The 24,921-nt window shown below is 45.3% G+C and overlaps 2 protein-coding genes across 4 annotated transcripts in view; one reads left to right on the top strand and one right to left on the bottom strand.

Annotated features, from left to right (window-relative positions):
• The window catches only part of lg30h14orf119 (linkage group 30 C14orf119 homolog), a 3,796-nt gene extending 2,931 nt beyond the window's left edge, over window positions 1-865 (bottom strand). Inside the window, exon 1 of one of the 3 annotated variants that reach the window (XM_020466958.2) lies at window positions 579-865. The gene's annotated coding sequence lies outside the window, so the exon portion shown is untranslated. Of the gene's footprint in view, window positions 1-282 lie in introns of all 3 variants that reach the window. The other 2 variants (XM_031810452.1, XM_031810453.1) reach the window with 2 other exon arrangements.
• LOC109874898 (apoptotic chromatin condensation inducer in the nucleus-like) lies at window positions 647-24,921 on the top strand. The gene is made up of 19 exons (XM_020466953.2): window positions 647-760; window positions 1,817-2,280; window positions 3,223-3,288; window positions 3,552-3,663; window positions 3,845-3,906; window positions 4,104-5,246; window positions 5,961-7,880; window positions 8,630-8,785; window positions 8,889-8,971; window positions 16,151-16,208; window positions 21,400-21,445; window positions 21,583-21,719; window positions 21,866-22,009; window positions 22,239-22,419; window positions 22,556-22,809; window positions 23,067-23,174; window positions 23,265-23,547; window positions 23,632-23,732; window positions 23,896-24,921. Exons 2-19 carry the CDS (start codon window positions 2,143-2,145, stop codon window positions 24,202-24,204), a joined length of 5,301 nt encoding a protein of 1,766 aa, XP_020322542.2. The 5' UTR covers window positions 647-760; window positions 1,817-2,142; the 3' UTR covers window positions 24,205-24,921.

Here is a 24,921-nt window from a genome sequence, read left to right as displayed (position 1 = left end):
TTAGCGTACATTTCCCAGTTGGGGAACGCATACTCTGAAGTCTGCGTGTACAATAACTCAATTCACATTTGCACTCTTAAACAACGCAATTTTTTTACATTTTGGCAAAGGGTCGAGTCTACAAAACTTAGTCCACTCTGTTCGTAACATATTCTAGTTTCGGGAACAAACTGTATTGAGACGAAAAAAACTATTGAGATCAAATGTTTCACCGATGAGTAAATTATCATAATGTCGGCCAAAATCCATGTAGTTCCACCTTCAGCCACTGGGCTTCCTCACCTTTGGTCGTGAGTGGAAACGTCAACCGGATGGTTCACATTTATACATCCGGTGAAATATCTTGCTCATTGTTCTATGCATGAGTTTCCCGTGTCCCATGATGCCTTGCGCGAATTATGGGCGTTATTTCCGGTTCGAAGTAAACAAACATTCATGAAGAGCTTGCAAAAACGAATTAATGATATGGGAACACAACCTGACGGAGATCAAAAAGGGTATTATTAGCCTACCTCTACCCTCCGTAATTGATGGTTGGGAAGATGACGTGACGAAGTCGTCTTGTATCACGTACTTACTTTGTTGAATCCGTAGCTTGCGATGGTAAGGCGATGAGCAACTTAAAAAGTCCGGAGGCGTACCAATACCTACACGGTAACAAAGTCGGACGGATGTTATTGAAGGATGTTGGAGACGACCATGTCTACTTAAAAGCAGACGTAGTGCCGAGTCAGAGCCTATACTCATCTCATCACAAGGCGTGGGTACTAGCATCAACGACAAGTGTCATACAGACAGCGAGTTGCTCATGTATTGCAGGGCCAGGACGCTCTTTTAGTCATGCTGCAGAAATTATGGCCCTTTATTCTTCTTCTTTGGTATCTTGGCGTTCGCACATTTTGTTTGTGCATGCCGCCACCTACTGTGCGGTAGTGTGTGTGGTCAAACATGTTACATTTTGTGATACACACATATAAAAGCGAAACATTGCACCATCAATTAACACTACACATAGACCACTATTTCATAAAAATAAAAACCTTCCAACTAAACCTACACTCAAAAACCCACTACCCCATTCCACTACTTGACCCTATCTGCTCCTGCACCATGCCAATGACCTGGGAGGACAGGACACCACCACTCAACACACCCTGTAACTCTTCTTAAGTCAAATCTCGTATTCCCAAATACTTATCTGCAGCTGCCACCACAAAATCTATTTTCTGTTATTTACGTTATATTTCTGCGGTACAGTGGATAACCATTGCTATGAATGCTAAGAAGCCAACTTTACCGAGCCATATCACTCATTGGCCCATCCATCTGTACTGGCACAGATCTACTACTCACAAGGATCCTCTCACCCTTGACCCATCCTCCTCTACTTTCTTTGCTTCTGCATATGACTCCTTTGTACTATTCTGACTCTGGTCACCTCAACCTGCCTCTATTGCACCGGACACTTCCGATCCACAGCAACATGAGGATCCCTATAGGTGACACAATTTTATCCACCAAAACTACAACATACTCAGTCCCATGCTCCCCTGCACACTTCCCACATCTTGGAATCACCCTCCTACACACTCCTGCAACATGACCATAAACACTGCAGTGGATTCGGCACAAAAGTTAACATGATAACAGATATATATCCTAACATGACTTTGTCGGGTAAAAACTCAAACTCAGTGATCTCCATACAAAAAATCCTTGCTTGGTGTGCGAAACAATGAAAAATTGGCACCTGCTGGATGACAGATTTTCCGCTGAGTTGGGTCTCTCTCTTCCTCTTTCTCTCTGGCTTCTCTAGACACGGCGGCGGTCAGACCAAAGATAATTATGGGTCCCCTTCTCATTTGACATGACCCAAAGATGATTTGGACACGTGAAGGAGTACCCCCTGTCGGCACAAATAACATAATGTAGGAAATGACCATTTCTAAATAATGTTTAGGTATGTTATTTCTGCAAATTCACAGTGAATAGCGTGTGTAGATAACAATCCACCATCCAATGTATGTATCCTATTTTAATAAAATCTAAGAATGTCATTCAGTTTACACTTCTTCCAGAAGTTGTCTACTCTGACGTTGGTTGAAGGAAGGCGTTGCTGACGCGAACGAGTGGAAAGGGAAAATGGCGGACCTCGAAGACGTTAAACTGGACGGGAGGCCGCTACAATCACTTCGCGTGGCGGATTTGAAAGCTGCTTTAGAGGAGCGCGGACTTCCTAAAAGCGGACAGAAAAATACTCTCGTTAAGAGACTCAAAGGGGTACGTTTCGTTAAGGATCAGAGACAATTTATAACCTGCAGTCGCTAAACCCTCGGTGTTGGCTAGTAGACTGGCGGATGCTTGTCTTGCAGGCCGGAGTGCTTGCCTAGTTTGAGAATAAAAATGTGTGTGCTGTTTACTTTATGTGGTGTTGATGTTTTGTCGTCGCTGGAAGCTTTGTGCTATGTTGTAAAACATTTGATGGCTCGTTTGATGAATAACTTGTTAACCGAAGTTTAAATGGACGTGTATTGTTAATATGAGACACGTCTGATGGCTAACTATTGCTGGTGATAACTAGTTTTATCGACCGCGGCAAAGTCTGCGCTTTGTTGATGTGCACGAGTTGGGGGGGGGGGGTTATACAACGTGGACGAGCCTGCAAAGTAATATTCTATTTACTGTACTTTAACCTAGTAAGCTTTTGGGAAGCGTAGTAAACAAAATAATGAATAATAATAAGTATATGTTATTTGGTTTTGGGCCTCGGATCATCTACGAATTCTTGCTTGATTGTATAATTAGAAGATGTGATGTTAGCCATCCAACTGGATTGCAAGTAGCATGAGATACATCTAACAAACAAGTCGTTTTTAAATATATTATAAGGCCTACTAACTAGTTACGTGTTGTAATTATATTGGCCAATCTACGCTTCTTCTACGACTATGAGACGTTGATCTTGACTTTGATGTTTTGCTGAAGTGTTCCATGTCAGTTGAACCAGTATCTGGGCAGAGAAGGATGATATTCATCGTGTCCTCCTCGGCCCAGATACTGGTTCACACATGCCTGTTTCTGCTGTGTGTGTGCTTTCCTCTGAGCACATCGTGGAGCAAGCTCAACAACATGATTATCAGATGCAATACAACAATTACTAATTATTTAGGGAGTTAACGGTTGTTTACTGTTTGTCATAATCCCATCTTATGTTTGTGACAGGCTCTCATGCTGGAGAACCTCCAGAGAACCTCACACCATCACATAGGACTGCAGCCAAACTCCCAGGTGAGACCTATCAAGATGTTGCATAGCAAGGATCATGTTTTAGCACCATGAAGAATAACATTGGTTAGGTTTACCCATTAAATTGTTGGGAGTATGTATAGTGTGACTTTCTTCCTTATTTTTGTATATATTTTTTTTAGATGGAACCATAACATAATTAAATCGTCTCCTTGTAGATATTTCGCAGTTTCTCTGATTACTTCTTCAAGAGGATGGTTATCGGCAAGGATTTTATTAGTCTCTGTTTGTCTTGTGTATTTCAGATTGGTGAAGAGATGAGCCAGAACAGCTTCATAAAGCAGTATTTGGCAAAACAGCAGGAGCTCTTGAGGCAGCGTCTGGAGAGAGAGGCCCGGGAAGCAGTTGAAGATGATGGTAGTTGGCAGTGCCCCCCCTCACCTGTACATATTGGCTTTGGGTTTATGCTCGAGTAGTTTACATGACCGCTCCATGCCTTTACTGAGAGAGCTTTGTTTGTGTATCAAATCAGATCAGCTGACTCATTTCTTGCTAAGGGTACATTCCCCTCTTACATATCACTACTATGTTTTTCCAGATACAGACAAAGAGGACCACACACAGGACAATAACAGCGCTGCCTGTGCTGCCCCAGACCAGGTTTTTTGCAGACTAATCACTGTATTCTTTTGGGTTTTTAAGTCTCTTGTTGTACAACTTGCATGTATGAGAATCTTGCATGATTGACCCGATCTTACATGCAGTTTAATCAAGACTTGAATAATTGCTTGCATGGGAGAAAGTCTGGCATAGTCCTGCTACATACTCGATCTCAACTCTCTTTCTGACCTCATCAGGATGTCGCACCCGTGTTGGTTGACCAGCACAAACTTTTTGGCCTCTCCGAGGGAAAGGGACTAGCAGGCCCAGCAAGAGAGGGAGAGGGGCACATGTCCAGAGACGGCCATGTGTCTCCTCCACCTGCCCCTACCTCTGCTGCTGTTTCCTCTCTGGCTGTGCGTGTAGCTGTTGACGAGCAGAGATCAGAGAGAGTCCCAACCTCTAGTCAAGTCCCAGCAGATAGTGATGATGACGGCGCTGATGAGGACTGGGATAGCGGTGCCAGGAGGAGGAATCTAGGAGAGCCACCAAGAGGCCAACTAGCAAGAGCAAGGTCTGGAGGATCCCGCCAACACCCACAGCACATTCCCCCCCTATTGTCTCCGCAGCTTCGACAGCCTACCCCTCCTCCATCCCCTCCCCCAGGGTTATCATTCCCACTGCCTGATACCCCTAAACAAAGCCCCCCTAGTCCAGGTGAGCCCCCAGCTAGGCAGCGTACTTCCAGTACCTCCAGCTCTGGCTCCTCTAGCAGTGGCAGTTGTAGTAGCAGCCCAGATCCACAAAGCAACACAGAGCGCAAGCCTGGTCCACTGACCCTGCTGGCACGTAAAATGGCATCAGAGGGGGCTTTCTCTGGAGTTGGGTGGCATGGGCGTGGGGATGCAGAGAGGCAGGACAACAATGCTGCAACTGCAACAATGTCTTCTGGTAGAGGTCCTCAAGAGGGCACAGTGTCTGCCATCACCCACACAACCAATGCTGCAGCCAGTTTGCCCTTCCCCAGACTGGTTCCAGTAACAAACCAGGGAGCTCTTGGAGGCCATCTCCCCCACAGTGAAGTTCCTGTGAGTGTGCTTAGGCCCACTATTATGGAAGAGAGAGATGCTGCGTGGTCGCAAGAAAACAACAAGGAAAAGGAGCTGCAGGCAGAGAGTGAAAGAGAAAAATCCCCTGAGCAAGAGCGACTTGGTGTCGTGGAGCAGGAAAGACTGGAGAGGCAGAGAATATTTGAGCAACAGCATGCTGTGGAGCAAGAGAGGGAAAGAGCTTTGGAGCGAGAGAGGAAGGAGAGAGAGAAAGCTTTGGCGCGAGAGTGGAAGGAGAGAGAGAAGGCTTTGGAGCGAGAGAAAGCTTTGGAGCAAGAAAGGAAGGAGCGGGCTTTGGCACGAGAGAGGGCGCAAGCTCTTGAACGAGAAGAGGAGAAAAGAGAGAAAGCTTTGGCAAAAGAGATGGAAGAGCAAGAGAAAGCTATGCAATTAGAAACGCAGAGAGCCATGGAGCGAGAGCGAGCTTTGGAGCAGGAGAGAGAGAAGGCGAAAGCTTTGGAGAGGAAGAAGGTGGCTTTGGAGAGCGAGAGAAAGGAGAAGGCTTTGGAGAGAGAGGGGGAGGAGGAGAAGGCTTTGGAGAGAGAGGGGGAGGAGGAGAAGGCTTTGGAGAGAGAGGGGGAGGAGGAGAAGGCTTTGGAGAGAGCGAGAAAGGAGAAGGCTTTGGAGAGAGAGGGGGAGGAGGAGAAGGCTTTGGAGAGAGAGAAGGCGAAAGCTTTGGAGAGGAAGAAGGCGGCTTTGGAGAGCGAGAGAAAGGAGAAGGCTTTGGAGAGAGAGGGGGAGGAGGAGAAGGCTTTGGAGAGAGAGAGAAAGGAGAAGGCTTTGGAGAGAGAGGGGAAGAAGGCGGCTTTGGAGAGCGAGAGAAAGGAGAAGGCTTTGGAGAGAGAGGGGGAGGAGGAGAAGGCTTTGGAGAGAGAGAGGGAGGAGGAGAAGGCTTTGGAGAGAGAGAGGGAGGAGGAGAAGGTTTTGGAGAGAGAGGGGGAGGAGGAGAAGGCTTTGGTGCTAGAGCGTATGGAGAGGGTAAAGGTTTTGGAGCTAGAGCGGCAGAAAGCTTTGGAACGGGAGATGAAGGAGAAAGAGAGGGAGGAGAAGGTGAGGGCTTTGGAGCAAGAAAGAATTGAAAGGGAGATAGCCCTTGAGAAAGAACGAACCATGGAGAAAGAAAGAGAGGAGAGGGAGAGAGCCTTAGAACAGGAGAAGGTCCTACAGAGAGAAAAAGAGAAGGCTTTGGAACAGGAGAAGGCCTTGCAGAGAGAAAAAGAGGAGAGGGAGAGAGCTTTGGAACAGGAGAAGGCCTTGCAGAGAGAGAAAGAGGAGAAGGAGAGAGCTTTGGAACAGGAGAAGGCCTTGCACAGAGAGAAAGAGGAGAAGGAGAGAGCTTTGGAACAGGAGAAGGCCTTGCACAGAGAGAAAGAGGAGAAGGAGAGAGCTTTGGAACAGGAGAAGGCCTTGCACAGAGAGAAAGAGGAGAAGGAGAGAGCTTTGGAACAGGAGAAGGCCTTGCACAGAGAGAAAGAGGAGAAGGAGAGAGCTTTGGAACAGGAGAAGGCCTTGCACAGAGAGAAAGAGGAGAAGGAGAGAGCTTTGGAACAGGAGAAGGCCTTGCACAGAGAGAAAGAGGAGAAGGAGAGAGCTTTGGAACAGGAGAAGGCCTTGCACAGAGAAAGAGAAAAAGAGGAGAGGGAGAGAGCTTTGGAACAGGAGAAGGCCTTGCAGAGAGAGGAGAGGGAGAGAGCTTTGGAACAGGAGAAGGCCTTGCAGAGAGAGGAGAGGGAGAGAGCTTTGGAACAGGAGAAGGCCTTGCAGAGAGAGGAGAGGGAGAGAGCTTTGGAACAGGAGAAGGCCTTGCAGAGAGAGAGGGAGAGAGCTTTGGAACAGGAGAAGGCCTTGCACAGAGAGCAAGAGGAGAGGGAGAGAGCTTTGGAACAGGAGAAGGCCTTGCACAGAGAGAAAGTGGAGAGGGAGAGAGCTTTGGAACAGGAGAAGGCCTTGCACAGAGAGCAAGAGGAGAGGGAGAGCGCTTTGGAACAGGAGAAGGCCTTGCACAGAGAGAAAGTGGAGAGGGAGAGAGCTTTGGAACAGGACAAGTCCTTGCAGAGAGAGAAAATGGAGAGGGAGAGTCATCTTCCTCCATGGAAGCGTAGTCGTGAGTTTGGTCGTACCCCCCTGCCTACTCCTCCCCTCTCCACAGGAGCAGGTAAGATGGCGGCAACAGAGGAGGGTGGGGATCCCAAAGTGCCATCCCTACCCCAAAAAGCATTAAGAGACAATCGGCCAGCTGGATCTGGTACGCCCCTGTCACAATCTCTAGCAACGTCTCTGTCACCCCAGTCCTCCTTCAAGAAGTTCCGTTTCTTGAGAGACCCCATAGTTCTATGCCAGTCTTCTGCATCCGGGGTCATCAAGAGGCCCCGTACATTCTCTGAAAGCCCCCATCCTCAGTCCTTAGCTCTCCAGTCCCCCAGCAAACCTGGGGAACCAGAGCAGGAAGGTACTCAGCAGGGGGCCCAGCCTTCTGCTTGGCAAGCAGCACCAAAGAAGCCTGCAAGTCAGGGGGTCCCTGTTTCTGGAGCAGACACGTTGGGGACGACAGGGCCAGAGAGGGAGACCCCAGTGATTGCCACACTGGGCAAGAGTCCTGAAGAAGAAAAGGGTAAGAGCCTGGTCTCAGAGGAGTATGTCCAAGCACATAGAGAGGAGACAGACAAACAGGCGGTGGGAGAGATGGCCAGAGAAGCAAACACCCCCTCAGGTCCAGCGGGAGCTGTGCTACCTCCCTCACCCCAACCAGTGGAAGGCAAGGTAGAAAAAGGAAGGGAGAGAAATCAAAAGAAAGAAGAAAAGCTGGGAAGACTGTCTTCCTCGTCGAATGACTCTTCAGATTCTGACTCTGGGTCGTCGTCCTCAGGTTCGTCTGGTTCATCATCATCCCAGGGCAAAACACACACCACTCCCAGTGGTAGAAGGGTGAGTGGTCTATATGTGTTCTTTCTCTCTCTCTCAATCAATGAAATGATGATCCAACAGCAATATGAGAATAGTAATGTTCATTAACCATGTAGCCTAGTACTTGGATTTTCTTTAGGTTGTTTTTGTTTTTCATTTTGTCAGGGCCTAGATTTTACAAGACCACCCAAGTAGTGACAATCAATGGCCATTGGAGATTAGAAGCTGTTATTTCATTCATGTTCAAAGTAACCTTGTCGAAGTGATCAAATCCAGATGTTCGATGTTTCAGGAATGCTTCTGATTTATGAATAACATGTTTCGCTCTAGTAGTAACAGATGGAGGCAAAGGGGTTTTCTGTGTGTGTGTGTGTATATAAGTACATGGTATAGGTCTAGGTGTGCTCTTGCTGGACTCTTTAAGCCTACATGATGTACGTGTAAATCACACAATAAACATGAAACAACTTCAAGCAAAACAATGATGAAATATTAAAAGATGATCAAGTCAATTGTCATGTACTGTTTTTTGTCTTTGCATTGCTTACTCAATAGCACAAAATTGGGGAGAAAGGGGGGGGGGGGGGGGGGAATAAAAAAGAAGACAAGCCGAGACGTAATGATGGCATTACACAAACACGCATCATTCTTATTTTAACCATAAGTTGCCTAAATGACAGATGTATACTTACAACTGTGACTCAGCTGCTCATATGTCTTGATATTCTGCACAATATACAATTCATTTACTTGTTCTCGTTCTCCCTTAGCCTGAGAAACCTCAGACAAACACCATATCCCAGGATACGGAAACGGTTAGTCAACCTGAGGATCCAACTGAGGCCCCAAAAGCCCCACAGCATAAAAAGCGAGTATCTGGGGAGGAGGAAGAGGACATAAACATTGATCGAGCCAGACACAGGAAGGTCAGCAGAGATTCAAACTGTAGTCTCTTTATTCTCTACAAATCTAAATATCTTTTATTTTATGGTTCTTCTCCTCTGACACCACCCTCTTCATGACCATCAGAAACCATTCCTTGGAATACATGCAGGAGAAGACAATGGGCAGAAGGACAGCGAGGGAGAGGAGGTAAAGACAGACACTACAAGGTGAGTTTATAGAATTGGTGCAAAAGACACAGTAGCAGTCAAAAGTTTGGACACACCTACTCATATATATATATATATAACTGCTCAAAAAAATAAAGGGAACACTTAAACAACACAATGTAACTCCAAGTCAATCACACTTCTGTGAAATCAAACTGTCCACTTAGGAAGCAACACTGATTGACAATACATTTCACATGCTGTTGTGCAAATGGAATAGAAAACAGGTAGAAATTATAGGCAATTAGCAAGACACCCCCAATAAAGGAGTGGTTCTGCAGGTGATAACCACAGACCACTTCTCAGTTCCTATGCTTCCTGGCTGATGTTTTGGTCACTTTTGAATGCTGGCGGTGCTTTCACTCTAGTGGTAGCATGAGACGGAGTCTACAACCCACACAAGTTGCTCAGGTAGTGCAGCTCATCCAGGATGGCACATCAATGCGAGCTGTGGGAAGAAGGTTTGCTGTGTCTGTCAGCGCAGTGTCCAGAGCATGGAGGCGCTACCAAGAGACAGGCCAGTACATCAGGAGACGTGGAGGAGGCCGTAGGAGGGCAACAACCCAGCAGCAGGACCGCTACCTCCGCCTTTGTGTAAGGAGGAGCACTGCCAGAGCCCTGCAAAATGACCTCCAGCAGGCCACAAATGTGCATGTGTCTGCTCAAACGGTCAGAAACAGACTCCATGAGGGTGGTATGAGGGCCCGACATCCACAGGTGGGGGTTGTGCTTACAGCCCAACACCGTGCAGGATGTTTGGCATTTGCCAGAATACACCAAGATTGGCAAATTCGCCACTGGCGCCCTGTGCTTTTCACAGATGAAAGCAGGTTCACACTGAGCACATGTGACAGTCTGAAGACGCCATGGAGAACGTTCTGCTGCCTGCAACATCCTCCAGCATGACCGGTTTGGCGGTGGGTCAGTCATGGTGTGGGGTGGCATTTCTTTGGGGGGCCGCACAGCCCTCCATGTGCTCGCCAGAGGTAGCCTGACTGCCATTTAGGTACCGAGATGAGATCCTCAGACCCCTTGTGAGACCATATGCTGGTGCGGTTGGCCCTGGGTTCCTCCTAATACAAGACAATGCTAGACCTCATGTGGCTGGAGTGTGTCAGCAGTTCCTGCAAGAGGAAGGCATTGATGCTATGGACTGGCCCGCCCGTTCCCCAGACCTGAATCCAATTGAGCACATCTGGGACATCATGTCTCGCTCCATCCACCAACGCCACGTTGCACCACAGACTGTCCAGGAGTTGGCGGATGCTTTAGTCCAGGTTTGGGAGGAGATCCCTCAGGAGACCATCCACCACCTCATCAGGAGCATGCCCAGGCGTTGTAGGGAGGTCATACAGGCACGTGGAGGCCACACACACTACTGAGCCTCATTTTGATTTGTTTTAAGGACATTACATCAAAGTTGGATCAGCCTGTAGTGTGGTTTTCCACTTTAATTTTGAATGTGACTCCAAATCCAGACCTCCATGGGTTGATCAATTTGATTTCCATTGATAATTTTTGTGTGATTTTTGTTGTCAGCACATTCAATTATGTAAAGAAAAAAGTATTTAATAAGAATATTTCATTCATTCAGATCTAGGATGTGTTATTTTAGTGTTCCCTTTATTTTTTTGAGCAGTGTATATAGTGAAGACATCAAAACTATGAAATAACACATATGGGTTAGGGTTAGTAGTATCATGTAGTAACCAAAAAAGTGATATACAAATGTAATTTAGATTTGAGATTCTTCAAAGTAGCCATCCCTTGCCTTGAGTGATGCATCAATATTATATTTTTGGCCGATACCGACGTGATATTTTCCTTACCAAAAAAAGCTGATCCTGATATTGACAATTTTTGCGGACTTTTAAGCGTTTTAGTACAGTTTAAATAGTTAACACACACAAATGGACACATCGGTCTAAGGCACTGCATCTCAGTGCAAGAGGCGTCACTACAGTCCCTGATTCGAATCCAGGCTGTATCACATCTGGACGTGATTTGGAGTCCCATAGGGTGGCACACAATTGGCCCAGCGTCGTCCGGGTTTGGCCGGGGTAGGCCGTCGTTGTAAATAAGAATTTGTTCTTAACTGACTTGCCTAGTTAAATAAAGGTTACACACGCACACCACACTGACCAAAAAGTTATTGCTTCCATTTACATATGTCCCCATTACCAGTAAAACATAATCAAAACCTTTTTCTTTCACTTACTTGCTGTGCTGTTTCGTTGTTCAGTCGTTTCATTCTCAACCAGGATTTCTATGGGACGCCGTTTGGGTCTTTGCGTGTCAAAAAAGACAGGCATCAAATAACACTATTTGACCAATCAGGACCTGAATATGATTGCACTTCACAAAATTATTTAACGTGTTCATACATTTTTTTAGGTAGTTATTACACATTGATTACACTAGCACTAGAATTTCATACGTCACCACGATTCATCGATATGTATGCTATGATGCTGGTAAAGTTGTCTCGCGCACCTACAGTGTTGGTCATAAAAAGCTTGCTAGCTCATGGATGCAAACAATGTTCTTCCCCAAAAACATAGCAAAACAACATCTGTTTCAGTGGCTATAGTTCGCTAGCTAACTATATAGCTAGGTGTCATCATCTAAAATAACCCTAATTTAGAAGACCGTTATATTATTTGATTTATGATGGTCAGATCCATCTGTGAAGCTTGTCACAATAAGGATTAGCCACAGTAGTGGACTTTGCAGTTAGACTTCAAAATAAAAGTATAGCATAATTCTATTTGCTTCACTGTCAATGACATGCTTTTATTTTGTAGGCAAACCGCAAATTCCACTATTGTGCCTAATCCTTATTGTAGCTAGCTTTACAACACAACCTGTTCTGGTCGAGCCTCACTAGCCAGATGAAGCTAGCTGGCTGCTTATAATGTGGGCTTTGGGCAACGGGGTTAAGTTGCAGGCTGGCTAGCTAGCTAGCAGGATAGGAATGCTGTGTTGCTGTGTTGTATAATTTTACCTGGCGACATTACGTCATGTACCTACGTTATATAAATCGGTTTTGCACATTGGCGTTAAACTAGACATTGGCTGATACTGGCATTTTTAGATAATATCGGCCGATACCTATATATGGTGCATCCCATAACCTTTTAACATGGAAATAGAACAGCTATCTTTCAGCCTACAGTAGCAGCCAATGTGTGGTGTTCATTGTAGGCCTACATTCCATGAGACTTTTGGGGGGGAAAACACGCAGGGCTTGACATTAACCTGTTCATCCACTTGTCCTTTGGACAAGGCGTTGACTGAAAATGATGTGGTTGATGCAAGAAACCACTTTACAAATAAAATGCATTATTATTTCCATAATATTGTTAGACAATCAGACAAATTATGCTACCCTCTGGCTATAGGCTAATGCAACACTGCCCCTTTTGACCAAAAAGAAAAGCTCTTTACTTGACTTGCTTTTCAAATATGTCTACAAAATGTACTCTTTGTGCTCTTGTAGGAATCAATCACTCCCTATTGCTGACTACAAATGATCTATAACTGGGCTAATAACTCACTAACTAGCAAAGAATATGAACAACATGTGCACACATGGCTACATGCAGCTTTCGCTTTGTTCTCAAAACAAGCGCATCTACTGACGACCACAGCTGTAAACAGTCTATTTCTAAATAAATAGCACAGATCTATTTGCATATAGGCCTACTGCAGCTCTGATTGGTTATGCCGCACCGGTGTGTGTAGAGTACAGGCTGAGTCCTGGGCAATACAATCCTACTCTGATGCGTTCACGCTACAACAAAATAGTTTTGCTATGTTGCATCGAAAGTGGCTAATATTGCGTTGATTCGATCACAATTGCCACAGAAACGGGGAAAAAGTTGATAGTGTTAACTAACTGGGGAAACTAGGAAGTTGAGTTAATGTGCTTTTCTCCATGGACTGTTATTTCTTCTGCACTCTGCTTGCAGCAGTCTCTTAGCTACTGCGAGCCCACCCGCAGTTTAGAAGGAACATTGCCATCAACTCAAGGTCATGTTGGTTATTGTCTGCTTGGCTCATCATTCAAGCAAGCCAAGTAAAATTATTTAAAATAGGGTGATAACTGTCTAGTAGCTGCAGGTTTCCAATTTGACCCAGTTTATTCAAATTCATTTTCAGACCACCAATGCTCCACATAAAATGATTATCTTAATAAAAAATATAGCTAACTTTTGTGTGCAGTCTATTCAGAATACTGATTATTACGTTTGCTATTCCAAACACTTACAGTGCCTTGCGAAAGTATTCGGCCCCTTTGAACTTTGCGACCTTTTGCCACATTTCAGGCTTCAAACATAAAGATATAAAACTGTATTTTTTTGTGAAGAATCAACAACAAGTGGGACACAATCATGAAGTGGAACGACATTTATTGGATATTTCAAACTTTTTTAACAAATCAAAAACTGAAAAATTGGGCGTGCAAAATTATTCAGCCCCCTTAAGTTAATACTTTGTAGCGCCACCTTTTGCTGCGATTACAGCTGTAAGTCGCTTGGGGTATGTCTCTATCAGTTTTGCACATCGAGAGACTGACATTTTTTCCCATTCCTCCTTGCAAAACAGCTCGAGCTCAGTGAGGTTGGATGGAGAGCATTTGTGAACAGCAGTTTTCAGTTCTTTCCACAGATTCTTGATTGGATTCAGGTCTGGACTTTGACTTGGCCATTCTAACACCTGGATATGTTTATTTTTGAACCATTCCATTGTAGATTTTGCTTTATGTTTTGGATCATTGTCTTGTTGGAAGACAAATCTCCGTCCCCGTCTCAGGTCTTTTGCAGACTCCATCAGGTTTTCTTCCAGAATGGTCCTGTATTTGGCTCCATCCATCTTCCCATCAATTCTAACCATCTTCCCTGTCCCTGCTGAAGAAAAGCAGGCCCAAACCATGATGCTGCCACCACCATGTTTGACAGTGGGGATGGTGTGTTCAGGGTGATGAGCTGTGTTGCTTTTACGCCAAACATAACGTTTTGCATTGTTGCCAAAAGTTCAATTTTGGTTTCATCTGACCAGAGCACCTTCTTCCACATGTTTGGTGTGTCTCCCAGGTGGCTTGTGGCAAACTTTAAATGACACTTTTTATGGATATCTTTAAGAAATGGCTTTCTTCTTGCCACTCTTCCATAAAGGCCAGATTTGTGCAATATACGACTGATTGTTGTCCTGTGGACAGAGTCTCCCACCTCAGCTGTAGATCTCTGCAGTTCATCCAGAGTGATCATGGGCCTCTTGGCTGCATCTCTGATCAGTCTTCTCCTTGTATGAGCTGAAAGTTTAGAGGGACGGCCAGGTCTTGGTAGATTTGCAGTGGTCTGATACTCCTTCCATTTCAATATTATCGCTTGCACAGTGCTCCTTGGGATGTTTAAAGCTTGGGAAATCTTTTTGTATCCAAATCCGGCTTTAAACTTCTTCACAACAGTATCTCGGACCTGCCTGGTGTGTTCCTTGTTCTTCATGATGCTCTCTGCACTTTTAACGGACCTCTGAGACTATCACAGTGCAGGTGCATTTATACGGAGACTTGATTACACACAGGTGGATTGTATTTATCATCATTAGTCATTTAGGTCAACATTGGATCATTCAGAGATCCTCACTGAACTTCTGGAGAGAGTTTGCTGCACTGAAAGTAAAGGGGCTGAATAATTTTGCACGCCCAATTTTTCCGTTTTTGATTTGTTAAAAAAGTTTGAAATATCCAATAAATGTCGTTCCACTTCATGATTGTGTCCCACTTGTTGTTGATTCTTCACAAAAAAATACAGTTTTACATCTTTATGTTTGAAGCCTGAAATGTGGCAAAAGGTCGCAAAGTTCAAGGGGGCCGAATACTTTCGCAAGGCACTGTAACTCCATAAAGCCAATCTGAAAAATACCAGAGAATACAAGTGTCAAACTCGCAAGTTTTACAATCTCTATTTGTATACCAAACGGCAGGAAAATAACAATACCATTAAAACATGCGGTGCTTGACCCCCTATTATTAAATGTGTTGTCAACGGAATAATCGCAGGTTAATACAATTCCTTTCAGGCGTTTAATGCGACTGCCTAGAAACCGGTGTGACTGAGAAAATGAGGGTCCTTTTTTTCCTGTCTCCTTTTTCATTCAATATGGCTGTGCTACGTGTATGGTTTGGTTGTAACCGATGACAACGCATTGCATCGGCCAGCAGCCTAATTCATTGCAAAGCGTGTCTCCTTGTATGGTTTAATCCGGCTGAGATATTTGGCTCTCTACCAGGTTTAGTAAAAATGCTGTCCGGGGGGATTAAAAGCCGTTAAGCATAAGGTAGGAAGAGAAGAGATTGTTCGTCGTGGTGCTTGGATTTTAAAGCAACACCCAGTTTGCAGTGTTGAATTGTAGCGACATTGTTTCTCGTCCAGCTTTTAGAACCCATTGCAATTTTGTAGCGATACATTTTGCGCTGTCAGATTCTTAATGCGAAGCACAAGAGTCCTCCTGTTGAATGATGGTGGGTGGGTGGACGGGAGTTGTATGGGGGCGTTAAGTCACCGCTCTCATTGTACTGTGCCGCTCCTTGACGGAATTAATGAATGAACCAAGTGAAAAGGGATTGCGCTTGAATAGGATATTTCAACGGGCCTTGCTTTTCAAAGTGACTGCAGACCCTGCATGAATTGGACAGAGAATGCGCGAATGGCAATCATAAGCATACACATTTTTATCTGTTGTCTATTTTGTTAGCAGACCTCATTTCATACATCAAGTTCATTTTTTACGGAAGCATGATTACATTCTAATAGAGCAAGTTCTAGGTTTTGATTTAGCGCAAAACAAACGCATAATATTTTATCAATGAGGCTTGTACTCTTATGGAAGTAAATGCTAAAAAAGCAAATGTGCAGATGAGGGATTCCCGCCTTATTTGGTGATATGGAGTAGTTGCACCAGATATTGCAGCTCTTCTTGTCTCTGCTACAGCAATCTGCATGGAGCACCCTGTTAGGCAGGTCATTATTTTTTGGACAGGACACTACCATATTGCTTGTACATCCTATCCCCATATTGCATTTTATTTTTTACCCTCTTCTGAATACCTTTTTGCCATGAACTAGAACCCCCCCCCCATCCTCTTGTCATCACTCATTTTCATTCTCTCCATAGGGAGGTGAATGAGGCTGCCATGGCTGAGCCTAAGAAGGCTCCTGAGAGCAGTGAGGAGGTAAGGCCACTGAGGAACACTGGGATTTCATGACTCTGAAAAGAGGGCTCGGACTGTCGCTGGCCAATGAGTGAGGAGGCATCACTCCAGTTGTCAGCCATCAAAATGAACCATATCAGTGAGGAATTGGAGTTGAGGTGTTTGTTTTTGGTCATAGTTTTAGGTGGTACTATTGAGCGTACCTCTCATTTTCTTTTTGCTTAAATTCCTCTGTCATATATATATATATATATATATATATACACACTGCTCAAAAAAATAAAGGGAACACTAAAATAACACATCCTAGATCTGAATGAATGAAATATTCTTATTAAATACATTTTTCTTTACATAGTTGAATGTGCTGACAACAAAATCACACAAAAATGATCAATGGAAATCAAATGTATCAACCCATGGAGGTCTGGATTTGGAGTCACACTCAAAATTAAAGTGGAAAACCACACTACAGGCTGATCCAACTTTGATGTAATGTCCTTAAAACAAGTCAAAATGAGGCTCAGTAGTGTGTGTGTGGCCTCCACGTGCCTGTATGACCTCCCTACAATGCTTGGGCATGCTCCTGATGAGGTGGCGGATGGTCTCCTGAGGGATCTCCCAGACCTGGACTAAAGCATCCGCAAACTCCTGGACAGTCTGTGGTGTTAGTGGATGGAGCGAGACATGATGTCCCATATGTGTTCAATTGGATTCAGGTCTGGGGAACGGGCGGGCCAGTCCATAGCATCAATGCCTTCCTCTTGCAGGAACTGCTGACACACTCCAGCCACATGAGGTCTAGCATTGTCTTGCATTAGGAGGACCCCAGGGCCAACCGCACCAGCATATGGTCTCACAAGGGGTCTGAGGATCTCATCTCGGTACCTAATGGGAGTCAGGCTACCTCTGGCGAGCACATTGAGGTGTCAGGCTACCTCTGGCGAGCACATTGAGGTGTGCCACCCCACACCATGACTGACCCACCGCCAAACCGGTCATGCTGGAGGATGTTGCAGGCAGCAGAACATTCTCCACGGCGTCTCCAGACTCTGTCACGTCTGTCACATGTGCTCAGTGTGAACCTGCTTTCATCTGTGAAGAGCACAGGGCGCCAATGGCGAATTTGCCAATCTTGGTGTTCTCTGGCAAACACCAAACGTCCTGCAAGGTGTTGGGCTGTAAGCACAACCCCCACCTGTGGACTTCGGGCACTCATACCACCCTCATGGAGTCTGTTTCTGACCGTTTGAGCAGACACATGCACATTTGTGGCCTGCTGGAGGTCATTTTGCAAGGCTCTGCCAGTGCTCCTCCTTGCACAAAGGCGGAGGTAGCGGTCCTGCTGCTGGGTTGTTGCCCTCCTACGGCCTCCTCCACGTCTCCTGATGTACTGGCCTGCATAGGAACTGAGAAGTTGTCTGTGGTCACCACCTGCAGAACCACTCCTTTATTGGGGTTTCCTTGCTAATTGCCTATAATTTCCACCTGTTGTCTATTCCATTTGCACAACAGCATGTGAAATTGGACAAGTGGACAGTTTGATTTCACAGAAGTGTGATTGACTTGGAGTTACATTGTGTTGTTTAAGTGTTCCCTTAATTTTTGTTGAGCAGTTTATTTATTTGTGTGTGTGTGTATACATATATATATACACACACACACACACACACACACACACACACACACACACACACACACACACACACACACACACACACACACACACACACACACACACGTGTGTATATATATATATATATATATATATATATATATATATATATACACACACACACACACATCTCATCACTTAGCATTTTTCATGACCTAAAAGCACTTAATTGCCTACAATGGGACAGGGGGATTTAAGCAAAAAGAAAATGAGACATTGTTATGTATGTATATGTGTGTGTATATATATATATCACACACACACACATATATATATGTGTACACATATGTGTGTGTATAAATCACATTGTAGGATTTTTAATGAATTTATTTGCAAATTATGGTGGAAAATAAGTATAAAATAAGCTTCTTACGAAGCCACTCCTTCGTTGCCCGGGCGGTGTGTTTGGGATCATTGTCATGCTGAAAGACCCAGCCACGTTTCATCTTCAATGCCCTTGCTGATGGAAGGAGGTTTTCACTCAAAATCTCACGATACATGGCCCCATTCATTCTTTCCTTTACACGGATCAGTCGTCCTGGTCCCTTTGCAGATGAACAACCCCAAAGCATGATGTTTCCACCCTCATGCTTCACAGTAGGTGTGGTGTTCTTTGGATGCAACTCAGCATTCTTTGTCCTCCAAACATGACGAGTTGAGTTTTTACCAAAAAGTTATATTTTGGTTTCATCTGACCATATGACATTCTCCCAATCTTCTTCTGGATCATCCAAATGCTCTCTAGCGCAAACTTCAGACGGGCCTGGACATGTACTGGCTTAAGCAGGTGGACACGTCTGGCACTGCAGCATTTGAGTCCCTGGCGGTGTAGTGTGTTACTGATGGTAGGCTTTATTACTTTGGTCCCAGTTCTCTGCAGGTCATTCACTAGGTCCCCCCGTGTGGTTCTGGGATTTTTGCTCACCGTTCTTGTGATCATTTTGACCCCACGGGGTGAGATCTTGCGTGGAGCACCAGATCGAGGGAGATTATCAGTGGTCTTGTATGTCTTCCATTTCCTAATAATTGCTCCCACAGTTGATTTCTTCAAACCTAGCTGCTTACCTATTGCAGATTCAGTCTTCCCAGCCTGGTGCAGGTCTACAATTTTGTTTCTGGTGTCCTTTGACAGCTCTTTGGTCTTGGCCATAGTGGAGTTTGGAGTGTGACTGTTTGAGGTTGTGGACAGGTGTCTTTTATACTGATAACAAGTTCAAACAGGTGCCATTAATACAGGTAACGAGTGGAGGACAGAGGAGCCTCTTAAAGAAGGTACAAGTCTGTGAGAGACAGAAATCTTGCTTGTTTATAGGTGACCAAATACCTATTTTCCACCATAATTTACAAATAAATTAATTAAAAATCCTACAATGTGATTTTCTGGAGAGAAAAAAATCTCATTTTGTCTGTCATAGTTGAAGTGTACCTTTTGATGAAAATTACAGGCCTCATCTTTTTAAGTGGGAGAACTTGTGCAATTGGTGGCTGACTAAATACTTTTTTGCCCCACTGTATGTATGTATGTATATCTAAATGAAAGTTAAGTCCTTTTTTTTTGTAGTGTTAAGATACTGATTCGGTGACATTGCCCCCTCCTTAAAAAAAAAGAGGTTTAATTAGCAAGGTGATTATTAATTTTTTTTTACTTAGCTGTGTATTTTTCTTAACCTTTGCTGATGCTCTCTCAGACAGAACCAGCAGGGGATATGCTCTTACTGTGGCTGATGTTTAAAACCCCATTGATTGCTTTGTTATAAAGGTGCTCATGCCTCTTCCATTGCCCATAATGGTACCTGCATACTACTTCTGCCACTACTGCTGCACCTGTTCCAATGTCCCCAAGAGCCCTGGGTATACCACAGATAGGCCCCCGAGTCTGCACTGCAGTGGGACAGCTGTGGCAACAAAAGCCACGTTGCCCCGGAGATGGCACTTGATTGGACTAATGGGCTGAGGGTTTGGGATGACTGATCTCGTCTGTCTGTCACCAACACCTGGCTCAACTGGTTCATACACACCTGTATGGCCACATACAATCTCACCACACAGAGGGGTCAGAGTGGAGATGAAGAGGCAGACACTCAATAGACTGTTTCAAACCCTTCAACGACAGGCCTGTAGATGTCTTCCCATGGGGTCACTTCAGTACATTTATCTTCTCACCATCTACACCCGAATGTGCTGCTTAATGGACAGTTTAACTGGTCGATATTTGTTCTGGACTAAGTGGGTTCTCTGAGAGAGGACATTTTGGGATTTTCTCCAACTGTTCATAATGGGATCCAAATTAATCTCTCACGAGGACAACTTGGGGCCTCTCTTCATGGCTGTTTTTCAAAGACATGATCTTGGACATTTGTTAACTTTCTCAATGGTCTTCAGCACTTCTTTGGACTCACAACCAAATGTCTAGTTGTTGGTAGAAAAAGGGACTTGCCAATTTGATCGCTTTTTCTGCTGCTACCTGTCACTCAACACTGTCTCCTAATGCCCCGGAGGAAGAGGGTGTCTGCTTACGCCCCTTCTAGTGTTTGGAGTGACACTTGTTAATTATTGATTATCCTTGACCCATCTCCATTGAACCTCAGTTGGACAGTCACAACAGAAAGGCATGACAAATATCTGAAAGGACTGATATCTGACCTCCTTAAGGACTTGACTCCAAAACCTTTTCAAAAGCCACTCAAGCCCTGCCACCACTGAACTACAGAGTCCGTCCTGCCTGCCAACCAGCTGTCAGATTTCCACCCAAACTTGACAACCTCCTTTGATTGGACCCTTGTTGCCTAGATACAGTACATGCAGTCAAGATTGGGCCATATCCATCCCAGTAAGCATCAGGTGTCAGTGGTACCAGGGAATAAGTAGTCATTTTCTCAATGTTATTATTTACCCAAAAACTATATTTAGAAAATGCATAGTTTGTTGACTCCCTCCTCTTACCCTAAAATGGGGGAATTGATTCTGACATAATTGTCAAATCCAAATGAATTAATTGACATATTTATTGCAGTTTGGAATGAAAAATAGTTATAAACCACCCAATATTTCATAGTCTTGTTTTATGACTCAGTAATCCTGGCAGCCTCTTGGTTTACCAGCTACACCATTCAGATGTTCTATTGCAATGAAATGAATTTAAACTGCAGTATTATCATCAGGCTACTATGTCTTTCTGTGTGTGTGAGACTTCGGCTCCCCTAACACCATTCTACACCTATCATAAACACATTTGGGGCTTCAGTCATTATCTTAAAGTCATACGCACCGTTTTGAGACCAAGCATATATATAAACTACAGTGTGCCATTGAGAGACATATATATAGCGCTTCTATATGACTCTGGTGCTATTCATAGTCTGGCTATGTTGAGGTGGAAAGTGACCTGCAGTCTCATCTAGTTTCTCTTCCCTTGTTCACCCACGCACCCACTTTCTCTTGTCCTGTCTTCCCTTCAATCTGTCCATGCACCTCTTCATCTCTACCTCTCACCTTTTCCCCTCTCTACTTTGGGGTGTGTTTTTCTTTTTGTTTCAGTGTGTGACACCAAAAGCATTCACAGCCCGTAGGATCTCCCTTAGCAGTGAGTATACCTCCCTCTAAACGCTCATGCCTGTTGTGTGTGAGTGTGTATGTGTGAGTGAGCGCCAGTTATAGATGTGTGTGTGTGTGCTTGCGATTGTGCGTTTGGCCATGGTTAAATTCCCCTATGTCTTCCAGGCAGCAAGGCCTCTCCAGGTGCTGTCACTGCAGAGGGCGAAACAGAGTCTGGGGCTGGGAGGAAGAGGCGATGGGGGTCCAGCACTGCAGTCACAACCAAGAAATCATCCATGAGCATCACCACAGACTCTCTGAAGGTATAGCATCAGTACACTGCAAAAAATACTCTTGTACATATTCATTATCTAAAACACCTCAGAATGAATACTATCAAACTTTTTACTATCTGAGTCTTGATGCTTCTTTCTCCCACCCCTAATCTGTTGATTCTGTTTTTCCCCAGTCTCTGATCCCAGACATCAGACTGTGTCCAGGCCAGGAGATGGTGGTGGATCTGCACCCAGAGGAGGATCACCTCTCTGGGGTGGAGGAGGAGGGCAGGGAGCGGGGTGAGCAGGACCTCAAGATCAGACGCACAGTCACACAGGTCAGAGTTCAACTTTAACTTCACCTGGTCTGTGGACTGTACATTTTATCTAGTTTCAAGTAGTAGGAATGTATTACTGGAAATTGTTTTTTCTGCACTCATTAATAAAGGTGCATTCAGTAGGATTTACTATAACGGCTAACATCCTTAATTAACCCAAAGCTATTAGCATTTGTGAATGTCATATTAAAACGTGTGTGCGCCTCTTCTCCACCCACCTGTAATGTAGGTGGTCCCGTCAGTGACCCAGGAGAATGGACAGAAGGAGTCCAAGAGGAGTGAACACGAGGAGGAAGACCGAGAGGATGGAAGGGAGGTTAAAGGAGATAGAGAGAATAAGATGGATGGCTCATTCCAGAGAGACTCCATGGAGAGACAATGCACCTCTCCCCCCATGGAGATGAAAACAGGTGATAGATTGATCCAAAATTGAAGATAAACTTAATTTTCTTATCAGATCAAAACCTCTAACCCTGGGCTAGATTCTACCCTTTGATATGTTGAGTGAGGTCAGGTTGATGTATCTCTATCTTTTCCTCTCCTCAGTGACCCCCAGTGACACAATGATCCGTCGCTCCATCAGCCAGCAGAAGTCTGGCGTGTCCATCAGTATAGATGACCCTGTCCGCATGGCCAAGCAGCCCTCTCCTCCACGAGGCAAAGTGTCCAACATCGTCCACGTGTCCAACCTGGTTCGTCCGTTCACCCTGAGCCAGCTGAAGGAGCTGCTCGGTAGGACCGGCACCGTGCACGAGGACGGTTTCTGGATCGACAAGATCAAATCTCACTGCTACGTCACAGTACGTCTCTGTCTGTTAGCTATCATCCTGAATCCAGGGCTGTGTCTCAACCGATATCCTATTCTCCGTATAGTAAACTTCTTGTTATCATCTGTCGGAGGCTGTGGTCAAAGCTAGTGCATTTGACTATAGGGGGGACGAGGTTGTCATGTGAGGTGCAGCCCAGAACATCACCTACATCTCCCTATTCTGTCTTATCTAAGGCAAGCCTCACTGTTCCTCATGGATGTCCTGTCTTGCTCTCCTTTTTCTTCCAGTACTCCAGTGCAGAGGAGTCAATTGCCACTCGTGCAGCCCTGCATGGGGTGAAATGGCCTCAAAGCAACCCCAAGTTCCTCAGTTTGGACTTCATTCAGCAGGAGGAGGTAAGATTATCTGCGTTCTCGTGGTTTTGCCCTACCTGATGATGGATATCGTTCCCATATCGTTATGGTAACGCTCCCCTTCCTCTGTAGCTGGATTTCCACAGAGGCCTGCCTCCCCCAGAGAGGGCTGGGGAGGGTGAGCGGGGGGCTGCGGCGGTGCCTGGTCGGGGGGCGGCCCTGCCCCCTCTCCTGCCCGAACGGGAACAGTGGGCGGAGCGTGAGATGGAGCACAGGGAGAGGACCCGGGCGGAGAGGGAGTGGGACAGGGACAAGGTCCAGGACATTGGTCCAGGAAAACCTGGAGAGGAAGCGGTCCCCAGACGACCCCGCTCCAGAGAGAGGAAACGCAAGGAGAGGAAGATGGACAAGAAAGGTGACGAGTTGGTGATGGAAAGATGGGTGTTTCGATCTGTGCCCTGTTGTGTCAACTGTATGTTTACTCTTTGTGTTTCTTCAGAGAAAGCTGCAGATGAACCTCCTGTCAAACTGCTGGATGAACTGTTCAAGAAAACCAAAGCAGCCCCTTGTATATACTGGCTCCCCCTCACAGAAGAGCAGGTCAGTTATACACACAACTCAACTATCTGAACAAGATTATAGATTCATTTGTTATTGATATAGGGTCTACATGTCCTTCCTTACATTTGTTGAAAGTATTGATTTCAATTGTTCACAGTCCACATCTCTGACGTTCTCCCATGTTCTGTCTCTTTGTGGGCAGTTTTCACAGAAGGAGACAGCTCATCAAGAGCGGATGAAGGAGCGAGAGAAGAGGAGGAAGGAGCAGCAAGAGGAGGTGGAGAAGAAAAGGGAGGAAGATCGCAAAGAAAGGATGAAAGCCGCGAGTGCTGCATCTGGAGAAAGAGGCGAGGGGGAGCGGTACAGAGAGCGGGAGAGAGACTGGGGCAGAGATGGAGAGAGTGACAAACACAGAGAAGACTGCTACCGCAGACCTGGGGGCAGCAGTGCAGGGGGGGCCAGACGCTCCCGCAGCCACAGTGACCCCCCACCTCGTGACAGACGACGCTAGATGGAATTGGTGTGGCTGGAACTGTCTTAAAATAATCCCCTACATTCCCCATCACTACATTTACTTTGTTACAATATAAGACCCTACAGTAGACCAACAGATGTAGTCACTATCTGTCACTGTTTTTAAACACACACCGACACAGATAGGGACCATGGTTTAGCAGTGTTTTCCCCCAGGCTGCTATCTGTCACTGTTTTTAAACACACACCGACACAGATAGGGACCATGGTTTAGCAGTGTTTTCCCCCAGGCTGCTATCTGTCACTGTTTTTAAACACACACCGACACAGATAGGGACCATGGTTTAGCAGTGTTTTCCCCCAGGCTGCTATCTGTCACTGTTTTTAAACGCACACCGACACAGATAGGGACCATGGTTTAGCAGTGTTTTCCCCCAGGCTGCTTTCTGTCACTGTTTTTAAACGCACACCGACACAGATAGGGACCATGGTTTAGCAGTGTTTTCCCCCAGGCTGCTATCTGTCACTGTTTTTAAACGCACACCGACACAGATAGGGACCATGGTTTAGCGGTGTTTCCCCCCAGGCTGCTATCTGTCACTGTTTTTAAACGCACACCGACACAGATAGGGACCATGGTTTAGCAGTGTTTCCCCCCAGGCTGCTATCTGTCACTGTTTTTAAACGCACACCGACACAGATAGGGACCATGGTTTAGCAGTGTTTCCCCCCAGGCTGCTATCTGTCACTGTTT

Source organism: Oncorhynchus kisutch, linkage group LG30, assembly GCF_002021735.2.
Source record: "Oncorhynchus kisutch isolate 150728-3 linkage group LG30, Okis_V2, whole genome shotgun sequence".
NCBI lineage: Eukaryota > Metazoa > Chordata > Actinopteri > Salmoniformes > Salmonidae > Oncorhynchus > Oncorhynchus kisutch.
Note: the sequence above shows the minus strand (reverse complement) of the source record. Positions and strands in the feature narration are given on the sequence as shown.